At 41.0% G+C, this 27,147-nt stretch overlaps 1 protein-coding gene across 1 annotated transcript in view; it reads left to right on the forward strand.

Moving 5' to 3' along the window:
* SLC25A21 (solute carrier family 25 member 21) overlaps positions 1–27,147 on the forward strand; it is a 514,916-nt gene that overhangs the window by 307,719 nt on the left and 180,050 nt on the right. Inside the window, exon 2 of the mRNA XM_079767470.1 lies at positions 7,501–7,549. Coding sequence (XP_079623596.1) covers positions 7,501–7,549 — 49 coding nt within the window. The remainder of the gene's footprint in view (positions 1–7,500; positions 7,550–27,147) is intronic.

Consider the following 27,147-nt stretch of genomic DNA (forward strand, 5'->3'; position numbering starts at 1 on the left):
TTATATTTTAAGCATTTTAAATCTCCAAAATAAGAATAATCCTATCCTTTCTGGGAAGGAATGCCTTTAATGTGGTTTTATACTCCCAGCTGGAAGGAGAAAGGATATTGTTGAGTTATGAGATATCTACCATTGGCAAAGTAGGTGAAAACTGTAGGAATTGCTTCCTGGTGAGATTCATATTCGTATTCATGTTTACATTTGACATAAAAATTTCAAATGGCCTTTATCTCACATAAATCAACCTTGTGACTTAGGACAAGTAATCTCAATTATAAGGAACACCCAGGCAACAAATGAATTAAAATATTACTTAAAAATTTTAAATATTTGTCCATATTTTCTGTCACTAGTTTTATGAGAACAGTGACATAGTTCTTGCAGACAGTTGACAATTTGGGATAAAAGTAAATAGTAATGCAAGACTAGAATTGATGTAGAATATAAACAGCTACATTTCATGCTATAAACAGTAGCACTAAATCACTGGCTCTGAGACATAGTTTTATGCATATTTCTCTTCTCTGCTTCGCATCTTCCCCTTACATAAATGCCATCCTCAATGTGTCACATCTTTGTCCGCCTTTGACTCATTCAGCCTTGCAGGCTCCCTTAGAGCTGCACCATGGTATGTCCCAGCACCTCACACAGTACCCTCTCATGCACACAGCTCTCAGGAATCATTTGGCCATCCATTAATGCTGGTTGATTAGTTGCTTTCTCGAATATTAATGATATTTCAATTCTATATTTTCATTTTTTTTCAAGCAATTTCTGAGCTGTATTTCATATAATTTTTGCCAAATTTTCTTTCCTTATTTGCTTACTTATATAACGTTCAAACTAATGAAGTCAATGCAGAATACATAGCTGCCAGTTCAATTTATCTTGAGAATCAGCTGACATAATGGTATGTGCAGTAACCATAATCAGCATTAATTTGTTTATTCAACACATTTTTATTGTGCTTACTGAGTGCCAGCTATCATGTACAGTGATGGGGATGCAAAGGTGAATAAGGCGGGTGGAGTCTCCGTCCTCATGGAGCTTTCAGACAAGAAAACAGTTGCAGTGACAAGAAATAGCCCAAGGTCAGGTTACTGTGGGAGCATGTCATAGGGCTCCTATATCAGTTAGAATTAAGTTTAGGTACACATGGCAGAAAACCCAAATGGCAGGAGTTTAAAGGAAATAGACATTTGTCTCCAACAAAACGCCTAGGGGTAGACCAGAACTCCTTGTTGCTGTGCTGTGTGGCCTCCATACCCAAAGTCACCTCACTGTCTAAGAGCCTACTTTAGTCCTATGTCCACCAGTAGGAAGGATGAAAAGGGAGGAGGGTAGCAGGCTCCCTACTGTTAGACGAGTCCCCAGAAGTTGCTGAAACTACTTTCATTTACATTCGGTTGACCAGACTTGGTCACTTGGTAACACCTAGCAACAAGGGAGACTGGGAAATGCAATATGTATTTGGGACAGCCAAAATGAAAAGGGGATACGTACTTGGGAACAACTAACAGTCTCTGCCCCAGGATTTCTGGGAAAATTGGTTGTCCAAATTGAGAACTCAAGGTAAGTAGGATTCTCAGAAATGTGTGTGTGTCCTTCCTAAGGGACAACATTCTAGAGAAAGGGACAAGCACAGGGAATTGGGCACTGAGAAGAAACTGTTCTTTCACCAATCATGACTAATCATTGCATGATAGTGTTGGTCCTTTTCTTAGAAAAAGAGGTTTGGTTCAGGTTATATAAGAGGAAGGGGATGGGGTTGATGTTTAGTGCAGATTTGTGGTTAAACAGGCCAGGAGACCTTCTCAAAAGAGATAGAGGCTGGGGGAAGGTTTGTGACAGAGCCATGTTAATCCTTTCCCTGAAATGTTGGCTCAGGTGAAGGCATGTACTTGAGTCAATTCAAAGAAGAGAGCACCCTGGCCAGTGTGGCTCAGTTGATTGAGAGTAGCCTCATGCACTGAAAGGTCACTGTTCCGGTCAGGGTACATGTCCTGGTTGCCAGCTTGATCCCCGGTCTGGGTGTATGAGGGAGGCAGCAGATCAATGTTTCTCTCTCCCTCTCCCTTCCTCTCTCTAAAATCAATAAAAGATAATCAATTTTTTAAAAAAGGTAGTATTCAGGGACTATCCCAAGGTACAGGTTCAGGGACTAACCTGTGTTTTTCTGTACCCATGTTAGGCCCCATTACCAGTTTCATTTGAATCTCACTGAAGTGGCATGAATCTGTAGGAGCACCAAAAACGCTTGCAATATGATACATTCACAATATCAATCTGCTTTGGGCTTTCTTCATTTGTATAAGGTCCAACCTTATAAAATTAGTCTTTGTCTAAGTTCTAAAAATCTAATAGCAATTCTTGCTTGCTTGTCAGTGTGATAAATAAGCAATTGCCTCATATGCAAATAACTATTATCTGGGAAAAGAAAAATTATTAAAACATTACTACCAGAAATGCATATTAGCATACATGAAACTGGAACAATTTTGCAAGTAAACAAATTAGTATATATAAATGTGAACAGATTCTCTAAGTTCTGTTAGTTTTAATGAATTGTTGGATTTTTCGTTCTTTGGTAAACTTTTCAAGGCCTATATAGTGCTGTTTGGTGTTTATTATTTTGCTTCTTTTCTAATTCCAAGTCAACGGGAGAAACTGTGTGACTTTCTTTGGTAAACTGATTCTTAGTGTCTTATTCCTTTATGCTCATAAGATGCACAGAAATGCCCTTAGTAGATATATCTACCTGCTGCCTTGGTTGGTAAGAATGTTATTCTAAAGTCTGAGTTTACAAGATAAACTTTTTTAAGTTTATTTTTTATTGCTGACATTATTAAAGATGCTCCCTATTTCCCCCCCCACTTTTCCCCTCCACCCAGCTCCTGCCCCACCCCAGGCCTTCGCCACTCTATTGTCTGTGTCCATGGGCTTATGCATATATGTATATAAGTTCTTTGGTTAATCTCTTCCCATCTCCCACAACCCTCTCCCCTCTGAGAACTGTCAGTCTGTTCCATCCATCCTTGCCTCTAGATCTATTTTGTTCATCACTTTATTTTGTTCATTAGATTTCACATATAAGTGAGATCATGTGATATTTCTCTGACTGGCTTATTTCACTTAGCATAATGGTCTCCTCATGCTGTAGAAAAGGGTAAGAGATCCTTCTTTTATACAGCCACATAGTATTCCATTGTGTAAATGTACCACAGATTTTTTTATCCACTGATCTACTGATGGGCATTTGTCTGTTTCCAGATCTTAGCTATTATAAGTAATGCTGCTTGAACATAGGGGTGCACATTGCCTTTCTGATTGGTGTTTCAGGATTCTTAGGATATATTTCTAGAAGTGGGATCACTGAGTCAAGCTTGAGTGCCATTTTTATTTTTTTGAGGAGACTCCATACTGTTTTCCACAGTGGCTACAGCAGTCTGCATTCCCACCAGCAGTGTACTAGAGTTCCCTTTTCTCCACAAACTCATTAGCACTTGCCTTTTGTTGATTTATGAATGGTAGCCATTCTGACAGGTGTGAGGTGATACCTCATTATACTTTTAATTTGCATTGCTGTGATGATTGGCATAGGTAAATTTCTGGGATCTTTTTGTTCCATTGATCTATATGGCTGTTCTTGTGCTAGTACCAGACTCTTGATTACAATGGCTTTGTAGTACAGTTTTATATCCAGTATCATGATCCCTCCAACTTTCTCAAGATTGCTACAGTTATTTGGGTCCTTTTTGGGTTCCATATACAATTTTGAAATATTTGCTTTAGGTCTGTGAAATATGCTGATGATATTTTAATAGCAATTGCATTGAATCTATAGATTGCTTTGGGTAGTATGGACATTTTTATGATGTTGATTCTTCCACTCTATAAACATGGTATATGCTTCTACTTGTTTGTATCTTCCTCCATTTCTTTTTTCAATGTCGATAGTTTTCTGAGACAGGTCTTTTACCTCCTTGGTTAAGTTTATTCCTAGGCATCTTATTTTTCTGTGTTTTTTTTTTATTTTTGCAATAGTAAATTGGATTTTTTTAGTTTCTCTTTCTGAAAGTTCATTATTGTGTATAACAATGCCATCGATTTCAGTATGTTAATTTTGTATCATGCTACTTTGCCTAATTCATTTATTAAATCTAGTAATTTTTTGGTGGAGTCTTTAGGGTTCCCTATGTACAATATCATGTCATCTGTGAATGATGAGTTTTACTTCCTCCTTTCCAATTTGGATGCCTCTTATTTCTTCTTCTTGTCTGATAGCTGTGGCTAGAATTTCCAGTACAACATTTAATAAGAGTGGTGAAAGCAGACATCCCTATCTTGATCCTGTTCTTAAGACAAATGCTTTTAATTTGTACTCATTTAGTATATTGTTGACTGTAGGTTTGTCATATATGACTTTTATTATGTTGAAGTATGATTCTCTTATTCCCACTTTGCTGAGAGTTTTTGTAAAAAATGGGTGCTGGAGCCCAGCCGGTGTGGCTTGTGGTTGAGGGTCGACCCATAAACTAGGAGGTCATGGTTCAATTCCTGATGAAGACACATGCCTGGGTTGTGGGCTTGAAGCCCAGTAGGGGGTATGTAGGAGGCAGCCAATCAATGATTCTCTTATCATTGATGTTTCTATCTCTCTCTCCCTCTACCTTCCTTTCTCTGAAATCAATAAAAAATATATTTTAAAAATGGGTGCTGAAGTTTGTCAAATGCTTTTTCTGCATCTATTGATAATGATCATGTGAGTTTTATCCTTCATTTTATATGGTGTATCACATTTATTGATTTGAAATTATTGTACCAGCCTTGAATCCCTGGAATAAATCCCACTTGGTCATGGCATATGATCTTTTTAATGTATTGCTGGATCATATTTGATAGTATTTTGCTGGGAGTTTTTTTTATTATTATTACTTCTACAATTTCATTAGTTGTAATCAGCCTTTTCAGGTTTTCTGATTCTTCCTTATTCAGTTTTGGAAGAGTTTCCAGGAATGTGTCTATTTCACCCAGGTTGTCCATTTTGTTTGCATATAATTTTTCCTACCATTTTCTTACAATCCTTTGTATTTCTGTGGTGTCAGTTGTTACTTTGCCTCTTTCATTTCTGATTTTATATATTTGGGTCCTCTCTCTTTGCTTCTTAAAAGTTCATCAGTCTTGCTTATCTTTTCAAAGAACAAGCTCGTGGTTTCATTGATCTTTTGTATTGTCTTTTTAGTCTCTGTCATTTATTTCCACTCTGATCTTTATTATTTCATTCCTTCTGATTTAGGCTTTACTTGTTCTCTTTCAAATTCTTTTAATAGTTGGGTTAGATCCTTTATTTCAGCTTTTTCTTGTGTCTTGAGGTAGGCCTGTAATGCTATGAACTTCCCTCTCAGGACTGCTTTTGTTGTAACCCATAGATTTGTCGTTGTTGTGTGTTCATTTTCGTTTGTTCCCAGGTAGTTTTTTATTTCTTCCTTGATCTCATTGGTAACTCATTAGTTTAAATCCATTGTTTAATAACATGCTATTTACCTTCATGTGTTTGAATGTTTTTGAGTTTTTTTTGTTGTAGTTGATTTCTAGTTTCATGTCACTGTGACCCGAGAAGATGCTTGATATGCTTTCAATCTTTTTGAACTTGTAAAGGCTTATTTTGTATCCTAACATGTGGTCTATCTTTCAGAATGTCCCATGTGCACTTGAGAAGAATGTATATTCTCTAGCTTTGTAATGAAATGTTCTGTAAATATCAATTAAATCCATCTGCTTTATTGTGTCATTTAAGGTTCAAGGTGAATGTGAATTTTCAAACAAGAGGAAGTGTATTGAGACCTTACTGTTTGCAAGGAAGAGACCCACCCCTGCACTCTTGAATAATAAGGCTTATTCATAAAGCAAAAACAGTGTCTCAGAGGCTTGTTATTATGCCCAGTAATTCTGTTGCCCTTGTTCTCTGCTCCTTTCTCCAGTCTCCAGGCAATGACTCTGATTGGGTCAATGACTTGGTTACCAATGACTATGGAGCATTCCTTGCTGGAATGAAATCAATATTGAGTCCTATTTGTTTTAGCCAAAATAAGACAGTTGTTTTGGATCAATACATATGACTTATAAACTACAGCAGGGAGAGCTTTCTAAAGCTTCTTTGGAAGCAAAGCTGGCCTTTGGGAAAGTGCAAGTACTTGAGCTTCTTGAACCTGACCAGTAAGGGAATAAAAGATATTTCTGTCTATAAATATGATGGGGAAGAAGAACTAAATTTCAGATAAGCTCAAATTAAATTAGTTTGAAAATAAAGGAGAGGTAAGTGCTCTGCCTTTAAGAAAAGACCTGCAAAACTGTTGGGTGGCTTTAAGGCAAATCAATTAACATTATCTACTTTAGTTTGCTTATCTTCAAGTAAATATGATATAAAATTGTCCTTGCTCAATAATTGTACACATCAGGGATAATGTATGTTAAATGACTGTCAATATGGCTTAATTGGTTGAGCATGGTCCCATGCTCAAAGAGGTCAAAGATTCCATTCCTGGTCAGAGCACATGCTCAGGTTGAGGATTCAATCCCCAATAGGGGGCTGCAGGAGGCAGCCAATCGATATTTCTCTCTCTCTCTCTCCCTCTCCCTCTCCCTTTCTTTCTCTCTCTCTAAAATCAATATAAACTTTTCAAAAAATGACCAATCTTGTGTAGGGACAGCAGGTAAGGTAACTGTTGTGATTATTACTATTACTCTTGTCTGCTCAGACAAAAAGAAGGGGGCTTTACAATGAATATGCAAGAATCTATAAATTCCTCCTCACTCTACAATGGTTAAGATCATGGGTTATGTATGATTAAGACTATTTCCTAGCTATGAGATTTTAGACAAGTTATTTAATCTAATGTGACTCAATTATCTCTACTGTAAAATGGGATAGGATTACTTTCTATCACAAAGAGCTCTTGTGGGGATTAAATGAAATAAACTAAGTTCTGCTTAGAACAATGCCTGGCATACAATAAACACTTAATACATGTTCTCTGTTAAGCTATCAATCTTTATTTCATGAATCCTAAAACTGAGGCCCATGATTTGCCATGTTAGTAGGTGGTGTAGGGGGTGCTGAAAGACCTTCTTTCCCTTCTTTTCTCCTTTTTTTCTTTCCTCCCTTTCTCCCTCATATATCTGTTTATTGGATTGGATTGAGATACAGTAATTCCTGCCTAGTTGATTGGGATTTAGGACATCTGATTTCTTTTCATTTTATTTTACCTATAGCCCCTGCTTTTGCCAGGGCACCAATAAGTACTCACATATCTTGCTTCCACTGTAACAAAATCATATTATACTTTTGTCTTTTGCCACTAGCCTACAACTATTAGCTGTCATGTCCAATGTTCCAAGTTTCTTATTCGAATCTTCAAACTTGAGAAATCAATAAGGTCAAGGAAATAAAAACCAGTGTTTGCATAAGAGTTTATTGGACTTTTCTTTATCATCTTTCAGGTCTTGTAGAAATTTGCCTGATGCACCCCCTCGATGTGGTGAAAACCAGGTAAGGTTCTGCATGAACAAGTTTTATTGACTTTGGCTGATATCCAAATTAAGGTCTGTCAGAACACTAAATGCTAGAACTTGTCCCAGGCCGGTAGCTTCTCCCAATAATGGCATTTGTATTTACTTCTTAAAGAAAATACTATTTGACGGATAAAATGTGAACAGTGAAAAGCATTTCTGGATTGAGGTCATCTGAAGGTATATAATATTTTACTGCCTTCACATGACAACCATAAGGTATGATTTGTGGCTAAACTGGTTGAAGTAAATATATCCAAATGATGTAAAAACTAAACTTTATCTAGTGAATTATTATAGCAGACTTTCATTTGGCATTGTATATAACAGATTACTATTTAATAGTCAGCATTTTGGTGTGAGACTCCAAAATTTCAACTGAACTTCTTAAATGGTGCTTAAAAAATTTATTCCTATAACTGTTTCCCAATGCAGAGTGCCATGTTTCCAGGAAAAGGCATTTGCTCTTAAAGGTACATACCAATAAGGGCAGTATATTAAATCTATTTACCAAGAGGAAAAAATCTTATGGGTTTTAATATGACTGAAAGCATTTTAAAAAGTTAAACCTCTGCCTGAATTATTGGACTCTTTCTCTCTCTTTTTTTAATTAGAAGCTCTTAGAATGTAGTGAAAGTTTCATTTATTTGTGTAAAACCCAAGAACACGCCCTAGCCAGCTTGGCTCAGTGGATAGAGTGTTGACCGGTGGACTGAAGGGTTGTGGGTTCGATTCTGGTCAAGGGCATATGCCTGGGTTGTGGGCTTGATCCCCAGTAGGGGGCGTGCAGGGGGCAGCCGATCAATTATTTTCTCTCATCATTGATGTTTCTATCTCTCTCTCCCTCTCTGAAATCAATAAAAATATATTAAAAAAACAAAACAAAACAAAAACCAAGAACACTATACCTAGGTTGCAACTTAATAGTGAATAGGGACATGCAACAATGGGGGTCAAACAAACCCTACTGCCACAATTAGGAAATAAGGTAGTCTCCTTTATCCATGGTTTCTCTTTCTGAGGTTTCAGTTACCCACGGTCAACAGTGGTCCGAAAATATTAAATAGAAAATTTCAGAAATAAAAAATTTATCCATTTTAAACTGTATGCTCTTCTGAGTAACATGATAAAATCTCACATCATCCCACTCTGTCCTGCTCAGGACATGAGTCATCCCTTTATCCAGAGTATCCAAACTGTATGTGTAGTGTAATAAGGTATTTTGAGAGAGAGAGAAACCATATTCACATAACTTTTATTACAGAATACTGTTGTAATTGTTCTATTTTATTATTAACTAGAGGCCCGGTGCACAAAATTCATGCACAGGGGTGGGGGGTCCCCCTGCCGGCCTGATAGCCCCCAACTGCCCTCCCCTGCCGGCCTCATGGCCCCCAACTGCCCTCCCCGGCCAGTCTCATGGCCCCCAACTACCCTCCCCTGCCGTCCTCATGGCCCTGAACTGCGCTTCCCTGCTGGCCTCATGGCCCTGAACTGCCCTCCCCTGCTGGCCTGATGGCCCCCAACTGCCCTCCCCGCCCGGCCTCATGGCCCCCAACTGCCCTCCCCGCCCAGCCTCATGGCCCCCAACTGCCCTCCCTTGCTGCCTCTGCCTCAGCCTCCACCACTGTGGCTTTTTCCAGAAGGAAGTCAGATGGTAGGAAGATGTCCAGTCTCCCGGTCTAATTCGCATATTACCCTTTTGTTAGTATAGATTGTTGTTGTCAGTCTCTTACTATGACTAATTTATAAGTTGAACTTTGTCATATGTATGTATAGGTATAACCACAGCACCTATAGGGTTTGGTACTATCCATGGTTTCATGCATTCACTGAGGGTCTTGGAACATATCCCCCACAGATAAGGAGGGATTACTGTACTTGCTGATCCAGGCTGGTCATTGAGTGGACATGTTGCTTAATTTATCCAAAGAGGCTGAAGAATCTTAGGTTGTTGAAAGCCAGGAAAGATACTATGGCATGCATGTCATATTACGTTACTAATAGAGGTAGAGAAGATGAGACATTGGCCTCTGCCTTAGCTCGGGCTCTATAACAAAATAGCACAGACTGGGTGGCTTAAGCAACAGACATTTATTTCTCACTAGAGGCCTAATGCACAAAATTTGTGCAAGAGTAGCCCTCCCTCTGGCCGTCAGCACCTGGGACCCAGGCTTCCCTTGCAGAGGGAGGCCCTGCCCACCCGCCGCAGCCCGCCGGTCAGTGGCCTGGGCCTCTCTTGTTGGGGCAATTGTGGAGCCACCCGATCGATCGCCCCGCTGGCCAGTGGCCTGGGCTTCCCTCTGCGGGGTGATCATGGGGCGATGGCCGGGTCCCCGACCAATCGCATCACACCCACCTTGGCTGGCTTGGTGCCAATGGGTGTCATAGCATGGTCCCGGATGGTCATCCAGATGCTCGTTCCACTGTTCAGCTGTTTGGTTGATTTGCATATTATGCTTTTATTACATAGGATAGTTCTTGAGGCTGGGAAATCCAAGATCAAGGTGCCAGTCAATTTGGTTCTTGGTGTGGGCCCTCTTCCTGACTTCTAGACACTCACCTTCTTTCCCTGTCCTCTCATGGCAGAGAGAGGGGCTCGGATGTCTCTTCTTTTTCTTATAGGGGCACTAATCCCATCATGGGGCTCCCCCCATGACCTCATCTAAACCTAATTACTTCCCTAAAGTCTCACCTCCAAATGTCATCACATTGGGGGTTAGGGCTTCAAAATATGAATTTGGGGTTTGTAAATATTCAGTCCATAACAGCCTCAGGTCACCAAACCCTAACAGAGAGAACAAGACCACAACTTATATTCAAATATGTGTGTACTCCCTGGACTGTCTATTTTAATAAATAAATTATATTTTATTATTTATTTTATTTTATTTTTTAATAAATCTTTATTGTTGAAAATATTACACAAGTCCCTTTTCCCCCATTGCCCTCTCCATCCCCCTCCCCCCCAAGACCTCACCCCCCTAGTATGAGAAAGTAAAATTCACTGCCATGTCTTTCTTAGACTTCATGTTATCTTCTTTGAAAAACCAGAATATTTTTGCTCTTCTTGATGAGGAATAAAAGTGTTTTGTCTTTTTTCACTTAAGGGAAACTGCCTAAATTTTTAAATTGTTCAAATGAGCATGAAGGAGAAACAAGAATGATTTAAACAAGATATCACATTGAAACTATGGTTATTCAGTCACTCAGTCCTTCACTCATCCATTTTAGCAACATGTATTGAGTATCTGGTATTATATGGGTTCCAGGCTAGCTTTGCCCTCAAAGAGCTCACAGCCTGGTGAGCTAATAAGAATCTCATAACAATGAATTTCAAAAACTATAATACAGTGACCCTTGAACAAAGTAGGTGCCGACCTCCTGCACAGTCCAAAATCTGCGTGTAACTACTATATAATTTCTTTATACGGGAGTTGAATAGAATACTCCTTAAAATGGATGTGCCAAGTTACTGGGGCTTTATGTCTCCTTTGTTATGTAGATATTTTCATGAAAGTTGCATTGATTTATTGGAATTAGTCACATGCCCTTGCCTACCTTCAGGGGGAGGGAAAATACAATCCTTCCAGGTGCACTAAAGGAGAAGGGAACTGGATGATATTTGACCTGCGAAATAATAAAAAGTATATTGAATCAAAACCCACAATTATAGAGTAAACTGAAAGCCCAAAAGATGTGCAACTGATTTTGCAATAGAAATAGAATATGCAAGAGTGGTAGCATTTATCACTGGGCACTAACACACAGGTGATAAGGAGTAGACAGAACAGAGTAAATAATGCTAAAATGACATCCAAGAGCACTGGGTTCCAGATTATTTCAAGGATTATCCAAGTGGGGCATAGTAGACATCAGGCCAAACCTCACTTGCTTTACAGGTTTTTTATGAGCTGCTTTGCCTCTTCTGAGATATCTTTACTTGAAGGGTGGTGTACTTAATCAATCTGGGTATAGAAATGGCTCATTTTCCACAATATCTCAAAATAAACGTGTTTACTTCTCGAAGTCTAGTCTCTTCTTTTGGCAAAATAAATGTATTTACTTCTTTGAGTCTAGTCTTTTCTTTTGAGATTCTATTTGTGCCTAATCCTTTTATTTGCTGAATGAAAGATAACAGATTCTAAAAATGTATTTTCAAATTCTTTCTTCACAGAGATTTTTTTCCATTATTTTTTTCATTTTGTAAATGATCAATTCTGTTAACCCAGGCTGGAGGAATAAAGCGAAGTGGTGGTGTTACCAGAGGCTGGTAGAAGCTAAAACCATAGCAAATCTGGTCTAGTCGTAGCTGGAGGCTCAGAGGACATCAGCCACTGCCTAAAATTCACTGCCTGGGGCAGACAAGGAGGATGAGAAATACTCTGGTTTCTCCTTTTCCACACTCTGCAATCTCCCATCAGTGCTTCTGTATCTGAACGCATGGAAGCCTGGGAAACCAGCCTCACAGAGGGCAGTCCCTCTGGATAATAGAACAGAGCAAAACAAGGGAAGAGTGAGAAATGGGCCTGAAGACAAACAGAACCAGGACTGACATACTATCATTTTAGAGAGATTTGGAGAAAAAGCTGACATAAACATGCTTTTTTTTTAAATTGAGATATAATTGACATGTAATGTTATATCAGTTTCAGGTGTACAAGTTAGTAATTCCATATTTGTATACATTGTGAAATGATATCACAGTAAGTCTAGTTAACATCCATCACCACACATAGTTACAATTTTTTTTGTATGTGATGAGAACTTTTTTTTTTAATTTCTTTATTGATTAAGGTATCAGATATTTGTCCTCATCCCCCCATCCCCATCCCACACCCCTCCCCACGGATGCCCCAACCCCCTGTTGAACTTAACCATTGGTTAGGCTCATATGCATGCACACAAGTCCTTTGGTTGATCTCTCCCCCCTCCCCCCACCCTCCCCTATCCTCCCTCTGAGGCCCGATAGTCCGATCGATGCCTCCTTGTTTCTGGTTCTGTTCTTGTTCATCAGTCTATGTTGTTCATCATTTCCCCTAGATGAGCGAGATCATGTGTCACTAGAGATATACTTATATGAACTGAATGTGAGATGAGCAATAATAGTTATGCTGACAGGCAAATGAATCAGTCTGTAGTGAGTTTCTTTCTGGACCAACAGTTCTTTTGAGACCCAATATCAATGTCCACCAGTTCCTTATGTGTACATGTCGGCACTGACCCCTCTGCTCTGGATGGTGGACAAATGGTGGTAATGCAGGTTCGATTCCCTCTGGTTGGGTCTCGGCCGGACCCAGGGGCACGTGGCCTCACCCGGACCCAGGGGGTGCGTGGCTTCACCTGGACCCAGGTGCGAGCGGCTTCCCCCAGACCCGGGACCCAGCCTCACCCGGATCCAGGGGCACATGGCCTCACCTGGACCCGGGATCCAGCTTCATCCGGATCCAGGGGCGCATGGCCTCAACCGGACCCAGGGGCGCGTGGCCTCTCCTGGACCCAGGGGCGCGTGGCCTCTCCCGGACCCAGGGGCGCGTGGCCTCACCCGGATCCAGGGGCACATGGCCTCACCCGGACCCGGGATCTAGCTTCACCCGGACCCAGGGGCGCGTGGCCTCACCCGGACCTAGGTGTGTGCGGCCTCACCCGGACCTAGGTGTGTGCGGCCTCACCCGGACCCGGGACCCAGCCTCACCCGGATCCAGGGGCATACGGCCTCACCCGGACCCGGGACCCAGCCTCACCCGGATCCAGGGGCACACGACCTCACCCAGACCCGGGATTTAGCTTCCCCCGGCCCCAGGGGCGTGTGGCCTCACCCGGACCCAGGGGCGCATGGCCTCACCCGGGTCCAGGGGCCCACGGCCTCACCCGGACCCGGGACCCAGCCTCACCCGGATCCAGGGGCGCGTGGCCTCACCCGGACCCAGGATCCAGCTTCACCCGGACATGATGAGAACTTTTAAGATCTACTCTCTTAGCATCTTTCAAATATACAGTATAGTATTATTAACTATAGTTACCATGCTCCATATATCCCCAGGACTTAGTTATTTTATAACTGAAAATTTGTTCCTTTTGACCACCTTCACCCATTTGGCCCACCCCCCACCCACAGGCTCTGGTAACCATCAGTCTGTTCTCTGTATCTATGAGCTTGGGTGTTTGTTTGTTTGTTTGTGTTTTAGAGTCCACTTATAAGTGAGATCACATGGTGTTTGTTTTTTTAAAACATCTTTATTGAAATTATTGGGATGATTCTGGTTAATACAATTATATAGATCACAGGTGGACAATTCTCTAATACAGCATCTACAGTATTGTATTGTGTGTTTACCACCCTAAGTCAAGTCTCCTTTTTATTTATTCCCCTTTACTCTCTTTGACCACCCTCCCCTCTGGTAACCACCATACTTTTGTCTGTTTCTATGAGCTTGTGGGGTTTGCGTGTGTGTGTTTTCTTAATATCTTCACCATTTCTCCTGTCTTTGTCTGACTTATTTCACTAGGCATAATGCCCTCAAGGCCCATTCATCTTTCATGTTGTCACAAATGGCAAGATTTCCTTGTTTTTTATGGCTTAATGATATTCCATTATACATATATGTGTGTGTGTGTGTGTGTGTGTCACATTTTTCCTTTTCATTCATTGATGGACATTTAGATTGCAAGCATGCATTTTCAATTCATCATGCTTAACAGGAACTTGCTTAGCATTTTAAGAGATAGTTAGAAGTTGTAATCAATAAATCTTTTATGGAGAGATTTTAGGCAATGTGGCACTTGGCTTTCTATAGGAAATAGCTTTCCTGCCCCGTGTAAGTGTAGCTCCTGAAATAGACCTAATGTAAGCATCGGCTAGCCATATGAAAGTTGCCTTGTTCTAAGTGTCCTCTCCAGATTTTAGCAGAGGAGATTTGGCTACAATGCTGTACCCATGGCAGTTAGGTAGACTCAGTCTCCTCTGAGGTTCTCCCCAGAGACATGCATATACACTGTTTTATAGTCCTGTTCATATACAGAGAACTTTGTGTACAATTGTGGGTGGACCCTGTCAACCGATGGTCATTGGTGCCAATTCCATGCCAACAGGAATCCCCAGTTTGGGGTGTGGGAAAGAAGGAAACTTTATTCAGTGCAAAACTGCTCAGTTGTGATACATCACCGCTGTGAGCACTGCCTGGCTGTGAGGCAGCCCTGGGGCCAAGCCCCTCTCTGGCTGCACCTCACTGGCCTGCTCAGTTCTGTGCCCGTTCACTCTGCTCTGGAGTTTCAGGTCAGTTAGGGAAACTCAGTCTTTGGTGGAAAGGGAAAGTGCACTTTCAGAGACAGAGGGGAGCTGACTTCTATTGAGAGAAGTCCCCACCCCTGATCCTTGATTGGTCCATCCTCATGCAAAGGAAGACTCCAAATCCTCGCCGTTTGATTGGCCTAACAAGCCCTGTCCTGATTGGTCAGAATGGAGACACTCTGGTGGGTAAAGATGTTGATGGGGATGTAGCTGTTGTTTGAGAAAAACCTCAGTCTTATTTGTTAAAGTAGGACTCCGGGAACTCCTTTTGAAGGCCTGGCTCCTGTGGCAGAAACAGGGCAGGCAGGCAGCTCAGCGCAGAGGCAGGTAGTTCAGTGCGGGCTTCTCCCTGACGTGCAGAGTGCAGGAGAGGCCCCTGTGCAGAAATGGCTGCTAGGCTCTGTTTTTGTTTTACTTTTTTTTTTTTTTTTAGTCAAGTTAGCCACCAGAAGCGCTTTTTAGTAGGTATCTTCTTTCTCAGGGTCCACAACCCTCCTGTTAAGAACCAATAGCTAGTGCCAAAACCGGTTTGGCTCAGTGGATAGAGCGTCGGCCTGCGGACTGAAGGGTCCCGGGTTTGATTCCGGTCAAGGGCATGTACCTTGGTTGCGGGCATATCCCCGGTAGGGAGTGTGCAGGAGGCAGCTGATCGATGTTTCTCTCTCATTGATGTTTCTAACTCTCTATCCCTCACTCTTATTCTCTGTAAAAAATCAACAAAATATATTAAAAAAAAAAAAGAACCAATAGCTGCAAATGACAAAGACCCTATTTACGTGTACAACTGGGAAGACCAAAGGTCTCTTCTGGCTTTGTATTCTCCAAGAGTTTAAACAGAATGATCGGTAACATCTCATATCTCTCACATCGCCTCTCATTCTCTCAGTCGCTCCCTCTTGCTGTCTTCCTTCCCGCCCCCTCTCCTTTCAGCTTTTCTTTTCCTCTGCAGGCTTCATTTTAGGCGAGCTTCTCCCCCTTGGCACCAACAGCTTACACGGTCCTTGGTGTTCTTTGTGCTCTCTCTTGAGCATAAGCTAGTAGTTATGAATTCTAGAGGGAATCCATCCAACCAGAAAATTTTAGAGTTAGGCTGCCTGGGTTCAAATCTTGCTTCATTACTTATTATCTACATAACCTCAGCCAAGTTACTTAACTTCCCTGTGCCTTAGTTTCCTCATCTTTAAATGAGAACAACAATGGTATCTACATTATTGTGAGAAATAAATAAATGAATAAATAAATAAATATATATATACATAATGTTTAATACTGTTTCAGCAAAGGAAAAGGAAGACAAATGGAGTTTATAAGGTAGTCAGGGAAACACAAGAGAGAATATATAGTGTGGGAGACGGGAAATGCTTAATATTGGGTCAGGCAGTTTCAGGTTTCCAAGCCGGAAGACTTGTGTTATGTGAGCACTGCATTTAAATCCTTCCTGAGAAGGGTGTCTGCAAGTAGAGAGTCCTTCTGGGTCTGAGGGCAAGAGAGCGTTGGTTTAGTCTATGTGTTCCTGTTGACGTCGCTCCATGCTTTATGTTAGGGCGATGTGCTGACATTATTAGGTAACCCCCGGGGCTCGCACAGTGCCTGGCCTCCTGGAGGTGCCCAGTGAATGCTGTTGAATAAATGAGTATTTGGTAACAGTCAGAAGTAATCGCCCTATGAATTTTATGGCCAAACTGGAATGTCTAGAAAGTGAATAATACTCAGCTCTGCTGTTTTCATTAAAAAAAAGAAAAAAGTAAGGTTTCATGAAAGAGGTGAGAAGTAAGAATCCATCGAAATAGAAAGGGAGAAATTCATTGATAGGATGGTGGGCAAAAGCATCTCAAGCTGTGGTGGAGTTTCAGTGACTGAGTGGGAAAGAGTGAGGTGGGAGGGTTTCCACTGGGTGTGCCAAGATAAGAGGTGGGTGGACCGAACTGGCAGCAGGGATTGAAGGTGCTGAGGGAACATGTGACAAGCTTTAAGATGGACCTTCATATAGGACCACACTGGCTAAGTGAAATAAAATGCATGACACATATGTAAAGTTTTTTAAGAGCCACATTTTAAAAAGTAAAAGGAAACAGGTAAAATTAATTTTAACAATATGTCTTATTTAACCTCATTACCCAAAACATTGTCGTAGCAACATGTTAACCAATATAAAAATTATCAATGAGGCAAAAATTATCAATTATCAATGAATAATTTATATTCTTTTTTATACCAACCCTAGAAATCTGGTGCATATTTTACACTTAAAGCACATTTCAATCCTGACTGGTCAGTCACATTTCCAAAAAGCTCAACAGCCCCGTGTAGCTAGTGGTTAATGGATTAGGCAGCACTGGCCTGCAGTGCCGGGGGAAGGGAGTTCTTTAAAGGGAAGGAGACTTGGTCGGTGGTTTCTTTGTAAGAATACTCTTGCTTGGAATGGGGTTGCTAATTTTAAATAAGCAAGGTCCTATGTGGGTGGGAATTTTACTACAGATGCATTTGAAGGTTTGTGCCTGTGGGCAGAAAATGGCTCTCAAAGCTCCAAAGATTTATCAAAGTCACAGTCCAAGGAGGTTTTACCTTAGATCCCTTTCACACCTTTGTTTTCAGGAAGGGAAATGGTTCTTTGTGCTTCAGGAAGAGAGAATTACTGATGTATTCTGCCATTTTCATAATTTGTGTTTTATTTCATTTTTGAAGGGGGCATAAATCAGGTGCAAACTAAATTAATTACTGATCCTTCAAGGACTGATCCTTTAAAGGCACGTGCTGTGGAAGAGCTGCAAGGCATGTGTTCCGGCGGGTGCGGGAAGGGGAGGGGGGAGGGGCATTTCACCTCTCCTTGTAGACATGTAGTCAGAGGCTGCTAGTGAGTGGACAGGCCAGCACACACCTTGGCTTTCATCCTTCCTCCCATCAGGACTTAACTTGCACTGAAAAGTCTTATCAAACTTCTCTCAAAACATGTTAATCACTGTGTGAATTCTAAAGACTCACATGGGTTAAAAAACTTGGCACCGCTGTGTTGTTACAAATGTGCTTATGGGGCTTCTACTCGATCTGTGAGATTGATTTACGTTCTCTATCCCAGGCCCCCAAACCCCACTGAATCTGAAACTCAGGGGTGGGGCCCACCAGTATTTATGTTTGACACCCTCCTGGGTGAATCTTAAACAGCGAGCCCAGACTGATCACTGGTCAGCCTTTGGAAACCAGTACTGAATACCCTATAGGCAGTTCAGTAAAAGGTCTTCACGTAAATAATTTCTCGTGTGTGTGTGTGTGTGTGTGTGTGTGTGTGTGTGTGTGAGAAACCTCTCATTAACCTGTAGTTCTCATTGGTTTATTTATGTAAAGTGCTTTGTTAATAGGGAATGGAGGTGGAAGAGCAGAAGTTTCCTTGAAGAGTTCATTCTGTGGTTTGTGAGAACAATATGGGAATATATTATCTACAGCCAGAAAAAAACAAACAAACATATTTTGTCCTCCTGAGTGGAGATTCAGGGACAAAAACCAGTGCCAGAAGATGGGAGAAGAGTGAGTATTGTTTGCTATGGAGAGAAGGTAAATGGCTCTAATGGGTAAAAAATGATTTAGAGGCATAAGCCCACCACAAACTTTAATAAAAGAGAAATTGAGGATGGACTGTGGTGAACGGCTGCTTTGTGGGAAGCCCAGCAGAGAGCGAAGAGCTAAGGACTGGGGAACATCTCCACCTCCATGAGGGAAGAGGAGTGTGGGGACGTGGGGGACTGTGATCTTGAAACTGAACACTTAATTTGGAGGTTGGACGGGGGCGTTGAACAACCATTGGGGCTAACAGAACAGCAGGATGGAAACAAAGGAATGAAGAATGCTTTTCTCCAATAGATCCTCTTTTTAAAAAGGACAGGAATCCTTTGAAAATGGGGAGAAAACAGAGGGAAAGGCTTAGTTGGAGTATAGAATGAAGGCAGTAGAGGCGATAGGATTAAAAAATATTAACGGGGCAGCTGAGAGGGTTATTTCCAAATGTCAATGATTTGTCCATAATATAAAACATTAAAATCACATTCAGGGCTACACCATGGTCCTACCTGATTTCTCACTGTGCATAGACATTCAGGGCTAGACCACTGTCATGGCTTGTTTCTAACTATGGAGAGAATGTGTCTAAAGTAAAACAAGCAAGGAGCAGAATCGCATTCCTATAAAGTATATTTTTACTGGGATTGTGTCATGTAGATAATTTAACCAGCGGCCACATATAATGGTATGAAATGGTTACCGTATCCCCTAATACATGTGAGTGTAACTTCACCTTTGCTTTGAGGTTTCATAACTCTTTTAGGGTTTCTCTTGGATTTATTTCATAATTAAAAATGTCTTTTTGTAGATACTGAACCAAAGCAAGGAAGTGCTGGGTGCTGGGCACACTGCAGCTCTGCATTGACTATGCCATCCCTTTCCACGGAGTCATCATTAAAGATTTTATTTATTAACATAATCGAATAAAAATGGTACACAGGATGGATAATATATTTGGAGGGGATAGAGGTGACAATGAACTATGTTCTGCTTGACACATTGTAGGGCTGCAGTGAATATGTGTTAAGTGAATAAATATGTGCTTTCAAATGACATTTGTTCCTGCCTAAGTGCTTTATTACAAATTAAATTTATCCTGGCTAATGAGTTCATGGCAAACTCTAAAAGGTCCCACATTTGTATAATGATTTCATTCAATAGACTAATATAACCTCCGCATGACCCTAAACCAGAGAAAACGATCCTGCTTTGTGCACTGTCCAGAAGGCTGCATGTCTACATTCCGGATAGGTGTCACTTTCTGGAGAAAGGCAGAGGGTCTGGGGATGACGACCACAGCCCATGAAGAGATTTCACTAATATTTCTTCTGGGAGTTTTACTTGGACAATGTCCTGCCTCTCTTTGGGATACCAAGGGTTGTGTCAGAATTATGGAAAACTCAGAAGGGGCCACACTCGAAAGCCTGGCTGCTCCCTCACATTCGGGGGTCCTTCCCACCGAACATAATTACAATTGTTTCCGTAACCATAGGGAGGGCTCCACACATGGCAGCTTTTGCTGCTACTGAGCAGTTCTAATCACTTTTCCAGTGGCCCAGCAGTGACAAGGAGGAGAGAGACTGAGAGGACACCTGAGGGGCTGTTGCTCTGAGGCAGTGCGGGCGGGGGTGGGGGGGTGGGGGGGTGGTGGAATTGGTCCCAAAGACCTTATGCAGAATAATCTTGCTACCATAGGCTAAAATTATTTTTCAGATTTATTAATAAGGAGAAAATCCTTTCTTTAAAAACAATCCAGTCAGCTTCCCCCACATAAAATAACAACGTTCTATTATGTTAAATCAACCGTAACTCACTTTGTAATCTTGACCTGTTGTTTCTCTTTTTTCTTTCTTTCTTTCTTTCTTTTTGTATATGGAATTCTTTTTAAAATCACTCCCTGGAGGAGCGTGCTATTTTTATGATTCACATTGTGGAACCTTTGTAAAGTGCTTAATCTCTGCTTAAATTGTGTTTTTGTCTAAATTTTTAAAGTAAAGAGTTGGTGTTTGTTTAAATACAGTAGCTATTACTCCTCAACTAATTAAATAAGCTGAGAAGACTCTGCCTGAGCTAATGACGTGAGGTACATTCTGTTTTGATACCTCTCTCTTCCTTCTGCTTCGCTGCACAGACGGTCCCAGCCCAGAGCATGAAAAGCGTCTATGTGTTCTTTCATTTTTAAAATATAGTGAATATACACTATTATACCAACCTGCGCATCTCCATACCTGCCAATGGGCTTTTCCAGACTTTTTTTTTTAAAGCTGAGAAGTAAATAATTCTTAAATGGGTTTCTTTTTCTTCTTTTTTCTTTTTATCCTCACCTGAGGATATGTTTATTGATTTGAGAGACAGACAGAGAGAAAAAGAGAAACATCAGTGTGAGTGAGAAACATTGATCAGTTGTCTCCCGCACATGCACCGACCAACAGGAAATTGAACCTGAAGCTCAGGCATGTGCCTTGACAGGAACTGAACCCATAGCCTTAAGGTATATGGATGACACTCCAACCAACAGAGCCACCCGGCCAGGGCCTAAGTGGATTTCCTGTCTTTGCCAAAGGAAAGCAAATTCTAAAATGAGCATCAGCATGAAGACTATCTTGTGCGTCCCACACCCAGCACCATCACCCTGGCACTTTTAGGGTTTTATCCCAACTGCTTTTAAATTTTCAGCAACTTCACTCATCTAGTTATTTAGCCAAAGTTCACCACAGGTTCCCCTACAATGAGATATTTTGCCTTAGCCATGGGTTTAGATTCCAATTTTGGATTATTAGAACTTAATATGACTATAAAATATATGAATAAAATAAACTGATTTGGGATCATTTTGAATTAAAAACAAATGGGATATTTTTCTCATTATTTTTATGCAATCATAAAATTTTCTCAAACAATCTATTTTAAGTACAGATTTAGGATGGATGCATTTGGAACTAATGTGTCTATTTTCAGTAGATATACAAAGACTATTTGAGATAAAGTTCTAGCTCTAAATTCAATAAGTAAAGTGAAAGTTAAAAATGTTTATATTTTTGGCTATAAGACTTATTTTATTGTGAATGATTTCTAGTTAAGGTCTGAGAAATCTGCCACCAGTGAAAAGAAAATTGTTCTATCCAGGGATGTTTGTTCCTCAGCTGTGTCTATTTAAAAAACCCCACAAAACCAATTAAAAAATGGGAAAAGGACCTGAATAGACACTTCTCCAAAACGGACATACACATGTATGTCCGTTTCTCAAATAGACATATGAGAAAATGCTCAATGTCACTAATCATCGGAGAAATGCAAATTAAAATGACAATGAGGTATCACCTCACACCTGTCAGAATGGCTAATATCAACAAATCAACAAACAGCGAGTGCTGGCGAGGATGTGGAGAAAAAGGAACCCTCGTGCACTGCTGGTGGGAATGCAGACTGGTGCAGCCACTGTGGAAAACAGTATGGAGTTTCCTCAAAAAATTAAAAATGGAACTGCCACTTGACCCAGCTGTTCCACTTCTGGAAATATATCCTAAGAATCCTGAAATACCATTCGGAAAGAATATATGCACCCCTATGTTCATAGCGGCACAATTTATAATAGCTAATATTTGAAATAGCCCGAGTGCCCATCAGTAGATGAGCGGATAAGAAAACTGTGGTACATTTGCACAATGGAATACTATGTGTCTGTAAAAAAGAAGGATCTCTTACCCTTTTTGACAGCATAGTTGGACCTGGAGATTATTATACTAAGCAAAATAAGCCAGTTAGAGAAAGACAAATATCACATGATCTCACTTATCTGTATGGAATCTAATGAACAAAATAAAGTGAGGAACAAAATTGGCCCAGATTCATGGACGCATGGAACAGACTGACAGATCTCAGAGGGGAAGAGGGGGAGGAGAATGGGAAGAGATTAACCAAAGAACTTATATGCATATGGGAATAGCCCATGGACACAGACAAAAGTGTGGGGAAAGCCTGGAGTGGGGCAGGGGCTGGGTGGAGGGGAACAAAAGGGGAAGAATGGGGGACATCTGTAATACTGTCAACAATGAAAAATTAATTAATTAAAAAATACCAAAAAAACAGGTGCTTGTCTAAGAAGGGCTGGAATAAGCCTTAAATTAAAATGTCGAGCCCTAGCTGGTTTGGCTCAGTGGATAGAGCGTCAGCCTGTAGACTGAAGGGTCCTGGGTTCGATTCCAGTCAGGGGCACATGCCTGAGTTGCGGGCTCAGTCTCCAGTGGGGGGCTTTGCAGGAGGCAGCCGATCAATGATTCTCTCTCATTGTTGGTGTTTCTATCTCTCCCTCTTCCTTCCTCTCTGAAATCAATAAAAATATATTTTAAAAAAATAAAATATAATGTCAAGTGTCACAGAGGAAGCACTTTGGGATACTTAGCTGGACTCTTCCTGTAGCGTGAGAAAACTTGTCAGTGTTGAGAAAGAAGCTTGAGAAGAGAAAGTTCTAACTGTGGCCTGAGCCTCAGAAGCTCAGGCCATGCCCACGGGAAAGCTGCCTTTGAGTTCAGCATAGAATGGGAATCAAGCCTAATGAAATCTAAATTGTTGGGATTGAAGCACAGCTTAAAACTTTGGTTATCATGGATATTCTAGAAGATTGTTTTTCCTCTTTGTGAAGCAAAAAGAAAAACCATAAATTTCTTTAGACAAACACAAATTTAAGGTTGATAATGTAATATAATAACTATGAACCTTGACCAAAAATTGATAAAACTGTTTAACATTCCTGGAAAATCGATTAATTCTCAAAATATTCTTGTTGAGATGGCTAAAATAGCCTTATTGTTTTTGCTTTGCAGTCAGGGCGCAGCTGAGATTTAGTTTTGACATAATGAAGAAGTTTGCAAGATGATAAATAGAGCTGTATATTCTCTAGATGCAGTTCTACATACTCTGGGCCAAGTTCCTACAGAAGAAAATGTTCCCATTTGGGGGTTATTGAATAATATTTTCTCCAGTGAAACTTTTGTGAGTACCTAATAGGTTACATACTTTCCTTTTATAGCAAAAACAATCCAAAATTAAACTGAATAGCCTCAGTTTGGAGTAATGTAATGCTATCCAGGACATGCATTTCTCGTTTTTATGAGAAGACAACATATCAATGGTAGATGGCTCACTATCAGGTGTAATTTAGTGCTGCTAAATACTAGGCTTTAGAATTTGTTATCTTTGTATTTGCGTCCTTTTTAATTCTGAAAAGTGACAAGTACACACAAGGAAAAAGTATTGATTTTTTTTTTGATGTTCTAAAGTGGGAGCTGGTTAGAATTCTGACCATGTTCATGTCCAAAGGACGAGTTAGAAAGATGATCCCTTTGTGGCCAGGCTTTTAGTGTCAAGGGAGAACATGATGTAACACACATCAGCTTAGGGAGGCAATGGTCATGCAGGAAGGTGAAGACCGGAGACCGGAGGCCTCCTTTCACTGCCAGCCCAGCTGTGTGGGTCAGTGGAACTGCTCTGGGACTTTACTTCTCACCTGGAAATTGAGGGTATACCTCCAAGTGATCTCAGGGGTTCTTCCAATTTGATATTCTATGTTTCTAAAGCCATGTTTTCATTGCTTAAAAGTCACATGATCATAGCACATATCTAGTAGAGGAGTGTTCCTATTCCTTGAACACGCCAAGCTCTCTCCTGTCTCAGGACCTGGGTGTTTGGTATCCCTTTTGCCTGGAATAACTGACTCCTCAGCCATCAGGCCTGGCTCAGTTGTCATCTCCTGATTGCCATCTTCCCTGGCCGTCTCATCTAAAGTGGCCTCCTGTGTTCCTTTCTCATTACCCTATTTTTCTTTGCTCTAGTCTTCTGATCTTCTCAAGTTGATTTGTTTGTGTGCCCATTAACTGCCTGCCTCCACAAAGGATCCTAAAAGCAAAGGACCCTCTTTCTTTAGTTTACTGCTGTATGTATGCAGTGTCTAGAAGAGTGTGGCACAAGGAGAAATCGTCACCTGGACCTGGGGTCACTGGACCTCTCTCAGTTCTGTCTAGTCTCTGCCGAGGTTCAACCCCCTTTCTTCAGCCCAGTGCATGGGTGAGCACCCCAACCACTAGACCAGGAACAGAAGCACTCATTCTCCCGGGTAATGTGAGCATGGTGGGCAGGATGCTGGTAACGGATAGGCCTAGATGCTCCTTAAGGTGTGTTTTTAGTGCACACGGTATCTTATTTTTACCTACACAACTCATGAGCCTAGTTTGTTTTGTTTTTTACTTAATAATGCCAGTTGGAGTAGGCAGAGCCAGTTGCATTCCTCAGGTAGTTCTTTCTGTTAGCTTAGTAATTGGCCTAACTCTTATTGAATTAAAAGGTGTAAAAATATCTTTTAAAAATTTTTGTTGAATTTATTGGGTTACATTGGTTAATAAAATTATATAGGTTTCAGGTGTACAATTCTATAATACATCATCTGTACATTGTATTATGTGTTCACCACCTCAAGTCAAGTCTCCTTCGTCACCATTTACCCCTTCTTTAGCCTCTTCTACCGACCTCTTCCCCCACCTTTCCCTCTGGTAAGCATGAGTTGTTGCTGTTGTTGTTGTTGTTTTTGCTCAATTCCTTCACCTTTTTTCACCAGTCCCCTAACCCCCTTCCCCTCTGACAGTTGTCAGTCTGTTCTCTATATCTATGAATCTGTTTCTATTTTGTTTGCTAGTTTATTTTGTACATTAGAGGCTGTTGCATTCCTCAAGGTAGTTCTTTTTGTTACCTTAGTGATTCTCCTAACTCTATTGAATTAAAAGGTGTAGAAATGTTTTTATGAGAATTTGTTAGGTATCTTAAACTTTTTCTCTTTCAGAGAAAACAGGATTAGTAGTGTGAGGCAGGGCTCCAGCTTTATTTCAAAACAAAAATAATGCATGACTTCCAAAAGTAATATTTTCTAGTCTCTTCTCCTGGAATCTGAGGTTGGGGAGAAGAAGAGGGAGAGGAAGAGTAGGAGGGAGAAGAAGATAAGAGATTTCTTAAGAAAATGTTAATCACTGCTTCTGAAGCAATAATCTTGGAATAATTTTTGAATTTATGCTAATGGTTGGTACTAAAGAATTCCAAATTAGTGTTTCTATTTCATGTTACATACTGAAAACTTACGAAGTTTATTTATTTGATTTTCTTTTAGTACTAGAATGGGGACACTCGTAGGTTTAAAAAGAAAAAAGAAATAACTCAGAAATTCATCCTCAGGTTGAAGAAGTGAAAAAGAACTATTGTTTGCATTTTGATTTCCCAGGGTGTAAGAATACTGTCCCTATCCAGATGCTTGCCAAGTTCTGAGAGAACATTTAGGAGTGCTTCTTGGGTAGCACAGGGAGGGTCCGGCAAAGTCAGGGTGTTGTATGCGGGTGTTCCAGGTTTCAAACTGTAACAAGGGAATGAGAGAAAAGAGAGAAGCATTCCCAAATCAAACATAACTCTCGGGAAATGAGCCAGAACACCTGTGAGAGGTCAGGGGTCAGAAAATACTAACTCAGGGTTCAATATGTTGATCACATTACACAAAAGAAAATGGCCATAGATAGCGGAGAGAAGAAAACTGGAATTTTATGGAGAGGGTGGGAACTAAGGATTCTGTCCTTCTAAAACGTTTTTCTCCCATGACTCTGTGATGTTTCAGAAAATATTTCCAGAATCGACGCTAAAACTTTCTGGTGACCTCTTGTTGCTTAAGCATCAGGTTGGGAAGTTATTTGTCTCTTTCTGTTAACTCCCGGAGGTCCGCTTCTGGGAACCTTCTGAAGCCATTCTTTGGCCAGGGCTTGCAAGGTTCCAGGAGGGGTGAGGGAGGTGCAGCAGGCAGAGATGGAGGGAAATCATAGCCCTGAATCACGGGCCATGCACTCCGATGGAGAGAAAAGTGGTTTGCAAACATGACTTCATGGGACCTCCTAGTGAAAAAGAGGGTGTTTTTTCCATCTCATTTCCCAGCTCTAAATCCTCTGAAATCTGCCTGATTTTTGCCAGGTGTCAAATTATAACCCTCCCTGCTGACCAGGAATGACTAATGGTGAATCTAATGACTATGCAAAGTTCGAAATTCACATTCACATTTTTAACTTACTGGCTGCATTATGTTTTTACAAATTGTGAGGGGAAAAAAAAGTTTCCCTGAAAAAGCCAATAAAAACAAAGTTTTGGTCTTGATGGCAGCGCTCACTTGCAGTTGTTGACCCTGTAGGTGCTCGAGGAGAAAGAAAATGGGAGTGGCAGCCAGCCCATCTTCAGGCCTGAGGCTCCTGCCCAGCAAGTGACGCCAGTGCCCCTGTCCTGGGGGAGTGAGGTGATGACAGCACCGCTGGGCAGAGCAATATTTGACCCTTAAACTGCTTCATCTACAAGCAGCTGTTTTCCTCTTTTCACCATCCCCTGAAGGAAGCAGGAGGCGGAAACATCTGATCTTCTTTTTTAATTCCCCCTGAATAATTTGAAAGTTTAAATGAATGAGGACCACTTTGGTCTCCGGCCACTTACGAAGAGGCAGTCATTCTCAAAAAGCCTCTGCAAAATGTTCTTTCACTCTGTGTGAGAGGAGCAAGGTCCCCGCGAGTTTTCTCTGTATTTACGCCTGGCCCCAGTGCGTGCCTTGAGAGCTCATAAAAACAAATCTGCCTGTAGCCAGGCCGTCGGTAATGGGATCTGGAGCCTCTCTCCGCAAGGTCACCTGTTTAAATAGGGACTCCCGTGGAGCTGCCTGAAAGGTGTTT

Source organism: Cnephaeus nilssonii (genome assembly GCF_951640355.1).
Source record: "Cnephaeus nilssonii genome assembly, chromosome: 4".
Classification (NCBI taxonomy): Eukaryota; Metazoa; Chordata; class Mammalia; order Chiroptera; family Vespertilionidae; genus Cnephaeus; species Cnephaeus nilssonii.